We start from the raw sequence: 12,347 nt of genomic DNA on the forward strand, positions 1-12,347 counted from the left end.
TAGCAAAAGTTTATTGCTCTAGATAATGTTCTGACACTGAATTACTATTTCCAACACATTGCTAAAAATATTTCCAGAGCTCTGTTGGTATTTTTCTGAGAATGCACACAAGCGCTTTGTGGGGGATGGAAAAGCATACAGAGCAGTCCTGTAATGGTATGGCTTTAAGAAAACAATTTTGTGCCCCATAGGACCCAAACAGATCCTTGCATGGTTAAAACTCCCAGCATGGGAACAATGAGGCAGACACACAGTTGAAAATGTGTAATAATAGCAAAGTGTCTAAGACAAGTATCGAAAAACCTTCCATTACTACAGTACCTGCCAGTTTTTCTGCAATTAAATGATAGTCCTAGTTTTAAATAGCTGTGAAAAGAAGCTATGTAGCCAGCCTGCTGAAGAAAGGGGGAAAGGGCATACAGGAGTCGAATGGCTTTGTCAGGTTATTAGTAGGTAGATTTTTTTTCTCCCCGCCTCTCTGGGCAATAATCTAAGTACTGTACGATTCGATAGATGAACGTTTTATGTCATGAAAAATGCAACGTTTCTGACGGTACTGGTATTTTCCACTTTCCCTCGCTTTATTTCATAATTTGTTTTCCAAGTGCTTTGCAGATGGATATCCAAAAGACTGCATGGGTGTGACTCAATTTGTATTCCAAATATGTTACCACAAGGCATAACAAAATTTATAGGATTAAAAATCCTTTGCTGACTTGCAAAAATCATGAAGGTGTTCATTACTGACCGACGTCCTCACCCTCCTGCACTTTGCTGCTGACCAGCATGCAGAGGAGGCAGCCCTTGCATTCAGAGAGGTTGGCGCTGTGGGAGCGTCGTTGGTGAAATGAGCAGCTGGCAACAGCTACCTCTTTGGAATTCATTTCATCCTTTAAAGTAAGGCAATACATCAAAGACAGGACACAGTAGCATTTACATGGTGAAGACTGCTACAGCAGTGGCCTTTAGTTCAAGCTGAAACTATAGCCAATACTAAATCTAGATATTTTTGGAAGACTAATAGCAAGAATTCTTAAATTTCCTTTAAGCTCTGTTATCCTGTGTTCAAGGCTTTTACAGAATAGTTGAAACAATCTGTGAGCCGTGAAACCTTCAATAGAAAGGTGTTTTTTCCAAGTTCAGGAAGCAACTTGTCTCTGACTATTCTAAAAATTAATCAGCCTTATTTGTTAGAGAGTAATATCCACCTGCACGATCTTAAGAAAATGTGGTTATCAAATGTAAGGACAGTGCTCTCATGCTGATCTTATCACTTCTGAAAGGCTTTCCTCTAAAAAACGTGAATTTAATGTTACCAGGTAAGATTGTAATGTGAAACAGCCTGGGTTCAGTTCCTAATGCAACCAGCAAAGTATGTAACTCTTGTGGTCTGTTCATGCAATGAGCCTCACATTTTTTACTTTTCTTCATAAATGTTTATGTTTAAGGTTACTTTAGAAATGAAATAGTTCCTGACTCTAATTTTAACGTGGTGTATGTTCTTACTTTTTATTGTTAAGCATTAAGGGCTGCTTTCAGCCCTTCATCAGACTTGTGCCTTATTCATACTGGGTGCTTGCTCGAATTTCAGACATCAGAAAAGTTCTGCTATTTGAAATATCTGGTGTGCACAGGATATTTTCCTTAGGTGGACATTAGTCTTTTTGCAGGGGGAAGTCCAGAAATATTATTCAGAAGACTGTCTAACTTTTCTATATAGAAAATGGGTTTGTTTTAAACCTCAAAGTAAGCAGAGGAACCAAGTAGTAGCCAGAAAGAAGTTGCTTCCACAGGACCAGCTGATCTCTTATGTATAGTCACAGGACAAGCGTTTTCCCATGTTATGGTCAGCAGCGTGTTTAAAAAAGATTAATGATGTTACATAGAAACCTGCAGCGATATTAAATATTAAAATAAACAATCTAAAATAAATCTCTTTTTCCATATAGGGGTGCAGATCCATAAGATGTTGCCTTCGCTAGTAGTCGGCTGTTTTATTGTGACTTTCTTGGATGTCTCCCAAATTAGTGCAGTGACATTCCTTGTGTAGTCTCTTTCCCTTCCCCATTCCCCTTTGAATTTTACTGTGGCACAATTGCCAGTGAAGATTTGTTGCTATTTAATGTGTCCTTTGTTTCAGAGCCCAGGATCAACGCCAGTGAGGATGTAGTCATTCATCTGTATGGTCCGGCCGTCACATTGCAGTGTAACCTTACCACAAGTCCCAGCCCCCTTTCTGCCAGTTACTGGGTGAAGAATGGAGAGGAGATCCCTGGCACTAGAAAATCTTCAAACACTACAGAATACAAGTAAGTCTCTTTGGAATAATCTTCATGTTACACTGGAGAATGACAAACCTGGTAGACGTACGGCTTTGGAATAGACGATGGCATGTTGGGACTGCAAGGTCCCTGGTTCAGCTTGGCAGTGGTCAAATTTAGTTGATCTGTATTAGAGGCTCCACAAAAAGTACGTCTGTGAATAGCATTAGAAGAACAATTCTGGAAAAATTGTGGTCTACAGCTGTCCCAACTAGCTCATGTAAACATAATGTCCACAAAAACATACTGTAAACTTCTCTTTTCAATCTAAAATCATTTAGATCTTCTCTAGCGTATACCTGATGTGTGGTCATAGGCACAGACACGCAGTCTGTGTGTCTGAGTATATTTTCCTCTGAGTATATTCTGCAGTCTCTGTCTTGCTTATGTCTACATAAAGATGGATCTGCAGCTGTGCATTTTTATCATGCAGGGAAATACAGCCCATAAATCACTGATGAAATCAGCTGGTTTAGTCATTTTCTGGCCTTGGGGGATGAAAGATGGCGTTGTCCAAGTTGTCACTGATGAGTTGTCAGACCACTACTATGAAATGATACCAAATCTTGATTAAACCAGTACAGCTGTATCACTTGTGCTTCTTATTTGTCAGTACATCCACATGTTCAGCATTAATCTGTTCCACGTGCGCATGCCCTGGCTTTGTTTCTACCTTCCATCTAAGGGTGTGAAGGAGAACAGAACATGTACAGCCACTCTTTTGTTTCACTGTAGCTTGCATCGAGCAGAAATACTTTGAGGGTTTTTGTATTCCTGAAATGGGGCTTTCTTGCCATGGAGTTGATGAGAGCATACGAAGCATGTTCAGTGATGCCATCAGAGATCTGTTTTGTATGTGTAATTTTCTTGCTCCCCCACCGCCCCTCCATTTTCTTCTCTTGATGCCAGCATGAATAGCAAATACAACTTTCTGTTCAGTGTTAAGCTAAGATGAAGGTCACTTAAGGAATGTCTTAACCACTGGTGGTAACTTACTCTTTGGAGACGTTAGACCACTTCTGACCCCCTTACTCAGCTGCTACGTCAGAAAGAGGTGGTTATGCCTGGGCAAGGCCCACTATATTATAGTGCATTTGGTTTACTGTGCCTTGTCTCTGCACTGACGCAGGGAGACATGCCTACACACTCAACTGGCTTTTTTCTGTCTCTGACAGAGTACTGTGGGCTCTTTACCACACTAATGTTGTTTACTGGCACAGGATTAAGAAATATTCGAGGTTTTCATTGCCTTAGCAAAGCATCCTTTTATCCACAGGATTATGGAAGTTGTGTTGGATTCTGATAAAGATGTGTTCAAATTTTTCGTTTTGTTTTCCACTTTAGTTCACTTTGCATCACTGTTCATTTTTGCAGTTAAAAAAATAGTCTCATTTACTTCCATAATTACACCTTGTTATTTCCTCAGTACAATGTTTAACGCTGGGTCTGAGTTTTAAAGGCTCTGCTTTCTTATCTAGCAATTAACTTGATGAGCAGTCTTGTCCAAAAGCACCAGCTTGAGTGGTACAAAAGGTACTTTGCACCAAGGTTACTGAAAATGGCACGTTATTATTCAGCAAACTAAGTATCGAGGCTGACTTGTCTATAATCTGTTCCAAGCTAGGGTGAATTTTTCCTTTCAAATTCCTCAGTAAAGGAAGAATTAAACTTGCTTTCGGTTTTAACGTCCTGGAGAAGGAAGAAGTAAGGTGGGCAGACTGTAAAACAGTCACTTTGTTCCCAGTAAATGAAGGGTTGGTAGAGCATGCTGCAATCAGGACAGCTTTCAAATTTGGGAAAATTTGCATCTGCAATGTAGACCTCAAATTCCTGCTCATTTATAATCTGCTTTGTTGTATATTGTGGTTTCAGGCTTTCTGTGGCATTTCTTCATTGCATGTGGTCACACTGCATTTGATCTGTTCGTTAACTTCTAGCTTGATTTGGTTATTTATTTTTTTTTAGATCCAGAAATACCAAATTCATGCAAGCAATGTCAACATAGTTGTAGTTAAAGAGGTTATTTAACTTCAGCATTTTTTACATGATTGATTAGTCTTTTGCATTCTACTTATTTACCTTAAAAAATAAAAAATGTTTCAAGTTTTTGGTGTTTCAGTCATTAAGATGCGTTGTTTTGCTCTGAAATGTAATTAGTTCATTGAAGTTCAGTGTTGTTTACCATTCAGAAAGCTTCAGAATTTGTAAGTTGAACTACATACCTTAAAAATCCTGCTTCATACATCAGAAATTGAACACATCGTTCCTAATTTTTCATTCAAACTTGATGTAGCTGCTCTTGCTGGAAGGCAGCTATAGTCAGAAAGCTCAGAGTTAAGTATAACTTTTTAGTTCACCATTTTAATTAAAAATGGGCAAGAATTATTCATAGTGTATTCTTTTACAAGCAGAAAGTGCCTGGAAGTGGTTCTGGCCATCCTGTGCTTTCATTCTGGAGACCTGTCCCCTAGTCTACATTCATAGTTTGGAGGAGAAAAGTAGTGATTTCTTTCCGAATTCCTCATCAGTTAATTCAGAGTTGAGTAGCAAGTTACTGAGCTAAATTGAAGCAAATGCGGTTTTTGGGTGTTTTTGCATCTGCTGCAAAGTCTACATCTATGAAAAGCTGGGCTCTTCCTGAAACTGCAGGGCTGAGGGAAGTTGTTGGCTAAGCAAACTTGTTTCAGGTGCTTGTTTGTCTATAAAACTTTGCAGCCATATCAACTTACACTTGCTTTAATGATTTATGGTAATAATACTCTAGTAGGGGCTGCCATAGCTTCAAAAAGAAGCTTATGTAGAACTGAAAGAATACAATGTCTTACTTCCCTCCCTCCCCTTTTTAAGCATTGACTCTAGTGGATAAAAAGCAGTGGTCACAGTATGATTATTTAACTATTAAGGAACGAAATGTTATTACAGAAAGGCAGGTATTCTCTGCCTTCCCTCGCTATTGCAGAGTCTTAGGGCAGCTTAGTCATGGAAGTAGTCGGGTGGAGTTGTCCCGCTGCACTAGGTGGGGACTGCGCCTTTGCCAGCAGTGTCGGCAGGCGCTCACGTTCAGGCTGCTGCGCATTTCCCAAGGATACTTTACCTGCCTATGGTTTAAACACAGTTACCGCTTTGATGCTTGATACTAAATGATCATTCTTTCTGTCATTTAAAGTAATCTTTAATTTTAACTCTGAAAAGTGGGTTTGTTATCGTTTATCTGAAAGACATATTAACTTTATAACTAATTTCAGACTTTCACCAGCGACTCTGGCAAGTAAGTGCTGTAAACACAGTGAAGACTTGAGTCACAGTATTGTGTTAAACTGAGCAGCTTTTTCCATGTGTATAAGCAGTTTCCATGTGTAATTAAATTATTTTATTACAGTGCTCTTCTGCAGGGTTTCTATTCATTTGCATGCTATTTACTTAATGTGTTTTAAAAAAATTATAATAAAAAAAGAAAGCCAAGAAGCCTTTCAGTAAAGGGAGGGAAGGATGGGGGGAACTCTACCTTATTCTGTGCTGCGAGGAGGTGTAAATTCTGCGTCACATCATTGTATGCTTCTTTAGTCTAAGATGTCTTTTGTAGGTAAATACCTGAAGAACATATGCGTAGAGCTTTTAAGTCATGTGTATCCAAAAGCGTTTTGAAGGACAGCAAAAGCTGGTGGACTTGAAGTTAGCACCATTTTGAGTGTAAATTCATCTTGGGTTTTTGTTGGTTTGGTTTTGGGTTTTTTTTTTTGCATTTGTTGCAGCTCTGATTTTCTTCTGGCTGGCTTGCATCTGTTTTTCCCTCTACTAGTTGTTATTGCATTAGTCTTTCCTAATTTTAAGTGGCAGCAGATTGCTGTGTGGTGTCTTCCTTCAAGAGTTGACCAGCTTTTGCAGTTTTTCCACATCCAGTCTGACTCAGAGAAAACTATTAATGGACCAGTTTCGTATCTGTTATGGAAAGAAAGAAAACAGCTTATGAGATGATGGTGTCAGCCTTGATTGTATTTGTAGTCTGTCGTTTTCCAATTGGCCATGTATGATTTTTTTCAATGCAGATAGTACATACAAATCACGTTTCTCCCTCAATGGGAGGTGATATCTGCCTAATAGCCTAGTGACTTGAGGATGACTTGCATCAAACTAACTGTAGTGCATAATTAACAGATGTCGGGCTCCTTCTTTGCTTTTAAACCAAATGCAGCTTCTCCAGCTAAATTGGTACTGACTTTCCAGACTAGAGCTCTCCCTTTTTTTGGGCAAACAACATCCTTTATTTCAAGTAGGTACGTCTGCACAACATACCTTGAATTAACAAGTAATAGCTGTGAAATTCAGTTAAAAGATTAAAGTATGGGGGGAAAAAATAAATTCCTAGCCTGCTCATTTTTGGTTGCTAACATAGTACTTAACACGGCTCATGTGTTCTCTCCCTGTCTGCAGGATTTTGAAGCCCAGAGCAGAAGAGTCAGGGGAATACTTGTGCGTGTTTGTGTTTTCAAACTCTCCTATAGCCAACGCCACTATAGAAGTGAGAGGTACTCTGTTTTTGTTTTGTTTTTGTTTTGTTTCCTCTCCCTGAAAGTGAAGTGCTTTCACTGCCTCTGCCATCTCGCTCAGCGTCCGTACAAGAGAGCTAACTCAAGAGGCCTTTCCTCATGGTATAGAGCCTGTGTCCAATCCGTGGTTATAATTTCAAGGCAGTCTTGCATGCAGTCGTAGGGGAAAGATCTCAGAGATACGGGAATATGACCGTTGCATTTGTGGTCCACACAGGGAATACTAAAATACCTTCTAGCACACGCTTCTGCACTCCTTTGGTAAATCTGGCTATCACAAGAGAGCATGCCTGTCCAGCAAGATAAAAATTGCTGTAGAATATGTCTGTGCTCATGCAAAGACAGCTGTTCTTTCCTCCCTGTTTCACAGTAAATGAGGGCGTCTGAATGTATTCAATGTACTTTTGAATTCGTCTGTTCTGAATAGGAATAAAGTAAGAACCAGCATCTCGCATGTGGCAGCTTGGAACTGGTTTTTGTCTGCAGAGACTATTGCAGTTGCCAGGAAGGCCTGGGTTCTGGTTAGGACAGATGCCCTGTACCAGATTGGGGTTTTCTACTTTCATGCACCTTTTTTTCTGTCTTGTGCATGTTAGTAGCCTCCTGACATCTTTAGCACCCTAAAATCGTGGAAGGAAACTGCAAAATTTGAAAGGTTTGCACCGAGTTTTACTGTAGTTGTTGAACAAAAGAACAGTGTTGCTGTTAGACGTACAACATAGAGGTAACACGGAGATGATGGTGTTTTATACAGTGTTAAACCGCTGCCACAATACAGTTGTTTGTTCATTGAATAACTGTGGAAATTACTGGCCCACTGCTCTGCAGTAGCTGTGGTTTGCCCCTTATGTGCTGCAGGAAGATGGAATTGATGGCACCTTTGTTAGTCAAAGGCAGATGAGTTTACGCAAAAATGTGTTGAAAAGTCTTGCAACCAGCCTATGCGCGTCTGGGACTATACTGATGCTTGTTTTATGAAGGTGTACTGTAAACTTGTTTGAAATCTAAGTTAGTAATCTTCCTTACACCCCCAGCTTAAATGTAGAGCTTCCTCTGCTGCTGTTTGAAAATAGCAAATGGGAAGGAGGATGCTTCACACTATTTCTTAGCATCCCTGCACCAGTGACAGAGCCTATCCTGATCTATATTGTGATTATTGCTGTTTAAATTAGGTACCATAGATCTGTAGCGAAAGCTGACCTCTTTCCTGGGAATTTCTGGTGCCTCACTGCATGGTCAGGTTCCTGAATCCGAAGTGAGGAAGTGGGAGTAATTCAGCAGTCTGTGTGAAATGACAAATGCACAGTATTATTCTGAATGCTATCTTTCCTCTCCAGAGAACAGCGTCTTTTGAACCATACAGTTTCCTGGGGAAGAGAAATACTGCCATATAAATAAACATTCTGACTGATATTGTACCAAGAAAAGTTTGGTGATTTCCTATGTCGATTTTAAAAGTTTTTTTCCAATGATCTTGCATAAAACAACCTATCAAAATATACCCAGTGTTTAACCAAATCTGGTGCAGAAGCTATCTCTGCAAGGGAAAAGGAAATCTAAAATATATATTCATGCGAATGCACCACAAGTTCCTGTTGGCCCAGCTAAGAGGTGTATGGCATGTGAACACATGAGAAGTGGGCTGTTATTGATTAAAAATCTGACTGCACCTCTAAAAATAATTATTGCATTGCTTACAGCAAGTTGAATTCAAACGTACTTCTGGTGAACTTGTCTTCTGGGTGTTCAAAGCACATAGGTGTAGGGTTGTTCTTTCTCTTTTTCTTTTGGGGGTATCGTTTTGCATTCTGCTCTTACGCTTGTTGCTAAATCTTCTAATATTATCTTAAGATCTTAAGTCCTTTCTGCCTTCTCTAGGCTGCTTTGGGTGACAAAACACTTCTAGAGACAGGAAATTTAACTTTGGTAGTAGATTGAGTAAGACCTTTTTCAGCTTTGTATAATCTCTCAAAAGACCTTTCAGAAACATTTGGCTTAGGGCTCCTCTGCTGTCCGGTGCCAGGAGGGGACACCAAGAGAACTTGGCAGAGAGGTTTACAGGCACATAGGATTTAACGTTGTAGAAAGAAAAGCCAATGTATCCGATTGAAGTACTGGCACAAAGGGAGAATAATAACTAATCCTACTAACAACTTTTCACAGGTAATTTATATATAAATACAAGTGAGTAGTCATCAGTTAAAAGTTAATGACTCCAGCACCACTCTTTGGAGGTATTACACCTGCAGCTTGCTCAGCAGTCGCAATTCCAGGACTCGGTAACCGTGTTCTCCAGCTCTCCTCCTTACAGCATCACAAGAGTGGCTGATGGGCCTCGAATTCCTCCTTGGCAGAGAGAAGTACCAGGGGTTGTCTAGAGTGGGAAGTCTTCTGCAAAGCAAATTGGAAATTGGAACACACGTATACTTTTAAACTGAAAAGACGCTTTCCTATCTAACTCCTGTTACTTGGAAACTCATGCAGTAATAAATTGGGACTGCATTTAAAGCACAAGTTAGAGAACTTTGCAGTCTCCTTGCAGTGCTAGCGCTGTACATAAATTCATCTGATCAGAGAGTACTCATTTGAGTTACTGCTCCTGGAAGAGCCATACAGCTAAACTTGTATGGTATCACACATATTTTCTTGGATGTAGATGTCTCTGAATAATATCCATGCTAGTTGCAAAGAATACACAGGCTTTTTTTACTTTGCAAAGGAAGGCATTCTCTGCGATTGCTGCAGTTTGGTGTAAATATTCCACACGTTCTGCCAAAACAGTTCTAGTTCTCAAAGCAAACAGATTTTTTTATACTACTTCATGTGCGGAGATGTTACCTAGTTGTTAATCAAGGCGTATGTGATGTATCAGTGATGCGAGAATCTTGTTTGACCATGCGGATGCCATAATTTAATGCTTACCTGCATGTGTGGCCTGTCACAGTATTTGTGGTTAAGCAATTATACACAAATTTAATTGCTTAATTCCTAATTGTAATATATTGCTATTTTTAACTGCTGATGCACATAGAAAAAATGGTTCTGAATACGAAAGTGCTTGTGGACCAAAATAGTGACTTTCTGACAACTTGTGAACAACTGTAACAAATGTCTCACAGCAGATGTAATCCAGGATATACCAATGCCATTTGCCTTTTATGTAATGTTGCCTGTTTTCTTCCCGAATCTCTACATGTGCTATGTAAGAAGATAAAAATGCAGAAACGTGAGCATCGCTGTTAGAATTGCTAGGTGTGCTTGCATACTTAAAGCAGATTTTCTTGGTAAAAAAATTACCAGGGCAGCACTAGTTGAAAATACTGGGTTTTAATGTCAGTCTCTTGGAATTCCCAGGAATGGCGTAAGCCTGGCTTCCCCTCACACAGTCGGCTTTTGGATGAAGTGTCTGGTGGAGGCTTTTGAGTATTCTCGCTCAAATTCTCAGAGCTGTTAGGGGCATTGTGTGAGTGCAGCTCTAAGCGTGAAACAACAGGCTGAGCAAATGCTGATATTAGGAACATTCTACCTTGAAGTAGGGATCTTCTCTCACCCTTTGCTTTTGCAGTGAAGTCAGCTGGCTGAGAGCGTTGCAGGTAACCAGGCCGTGATGTATGATGTGGTTATTTTCAGCAGGAACAGTGATGATGATCCTGCCAGGCATTAGCCAAGATGCAGTGTGCTATCTGCTCCCCATCTGGAAGTAGGCTTTTTTAATTGCCTGTTGCCACATCGGTGGAAATACATGCAGTGCTTTTGCTGTGGTGTTGTGGTGCTAGAGCTCTGAAAACTTGAAGATTAAAAGAAAAAAAGAAATGGGGGGGGGGGGGGAACCAAACCCAAAACAAAACAACAAAAAAAACCCCACCAAGAACACAACCCTGAAGAATTCTGCCTCTGCAATCTTTCTGTTCTTATCAAGATCTTGTGCGAAGGAGGAGAAAACAAGTTTGTCTTTCTGTCTTCTGATACTCCAAACCATCGTCTGACGCAGAGCAGCAGCAGTGAGAACCAGGTGGGGAAGAACATGCTTCCAGTTCCCTCTGGCTGCCCAGAAGTAGTGCAAGCATCAAGAAAGATACTGATGTATGTAGCACGACTGATGGATGGCATCTGTTCTCTCTGCCCTGCCTTCCCATCAAAGGCTCCCTTCTCTCTGTGCGCCTGGACAGGTGGAGCTTTTTAATGCCTCTTCCTATACGGCCTTTCTGCCATTATCTCATCAAGGGGATTCTTCTGACTTCCCTCTTCATCCCTCGCTCATTTTGCACCTTTCTCTTCTATCCTCCCCAGTCGCTATTGATTTCCCAATAGCAAGTGCTCAGACGAGTCCCGTTCGCTGCTCCTGAGAGACATAAAACTTAACCACTTTTGAAAAATGTTTATTATACCCCCTAACTTTATCTGAGCCAGAGGCTCTTGTTTCACATGCGTTACCTGCACTCAGAATGTTACTCTCCCACTTTCATTCTGGCTCCAGCCCAAGCAGCATGCTGGAAAACGAGTGGTTATTTCAGCAGCCTTGGAAGATCTTGGTTTCTTGACTCCTGGCTGTTTTAAGAAACCTCTGCTGCAGTTTCACAACGCTGTACCAGAAATTAATTAAGAAATCGGGCATTCTCTTAGCACAACTGCATCTTAGAGCAATCCTAAGCATTACACAGAAGATGCATGTCACGTTCTCCCTTCTCGCAATACCTTTGGTGTCTTAGCTCTCCGCCCAGGCTATAAAGGTAGACATGGATTAGAATTATAATGCAGAAAAATAAATCTTCCAGAGCCCTTTTACTAGGTCACCCATAAGGCATAATAGTTTTTACGTGCAAGAATATTTTTAGGTGTTTTTGCCCTTGCTTTAATTTTGTCTGTTAATGGGAAAACTTGAAGGGGTTTTGTTAACTGGGACATGGTTTGGAGGTGTTATGCATATTAGTTCTCCTCTCCTTTTTAGTAGCGCTAGTAAAATATCTTGAAAATACCTGCAAACTAAGGGCTGAATACCTCCTATAGATCAAGAAAAGACATTGCATGCCCTGTAACGAGAAAAAAAAAACCCTCTTTTCAGGGCTGTATTAAAAGCATACCATTCAGAAAGTTGCTGCACAGTGTATTTTGTGCCTATTGGGCACGGAGCACGGAGGTCCAATGTTTACTCTGGCACAAACCCCCTTTCTGTTGTGATTCAGTTTAAAACTATCAAAAGAATGACGCTTATCAGAAGTTTACTCTTGTGTCAAGGATGGCTGAATCTGTATTTATTTTGATTTCTTTTTTTGGTAGCAATTAATTTAAACTAGCCCTGCCTCTTTTTGCTCTTCCATATGCTGTTTCAAACAAACATTCAGTATTTAGTTTTCCTGTTTCACAATGTAAGACTAAAAATCTTGCTTTCCTTTATCAGGGGCATTATCTTGGTTTCAATGATATAGGAGCTGACATAGCATGTTGTGCCCACGTCTCCACAGCCGACTGTATCTGAACC

At 40.3% G+C, this 12,347-nt stretch overlaps 1 protein-coding gene across 3 annotated transcripts in view; it reads left to right on the forward strand.

The window, feature by feature from the left end:
- The window catches only part of NPTN (neuroplastin), a 61,038-nt gene that overhangs the window by 29,274 nt on the left and 19,417 nt on the right, over positions 1 to 12,347 (forward strand). For all 3 annotated transcript variants that reach the window (XM_075160565.1, XM_075160566.1, XM_075160567.1), the window contains exons 2-3: positions 2,141 to 2,309; positions 6,753 to 6,847. In XM_075160565.1, coding sequence (XP_075016666.1) covers positions 2,141 to 2,309; positions 6,753 to 6,847 — 264 coding nt within the window. The remainder of the gene's footprint in view (positions 1 to 2,140; positions 2,310 to 6,752; positions 6,848 to 12,347) is intronic.

This window comes from Calonectris borealis, chromosome 11 (assembly GCF_964195595.1).
Source record: "Calonectris borealis chromosome 11, bCalBor7.hap1.2, whole genome shotgun sequence".
In the NCBI taxonomy this organism is placed as follows: Eukaryota; Metazoa; Chordata; class Aves; order Procellariiformes; family Procellariidae; genus Calonectris; species Calonectris borealis.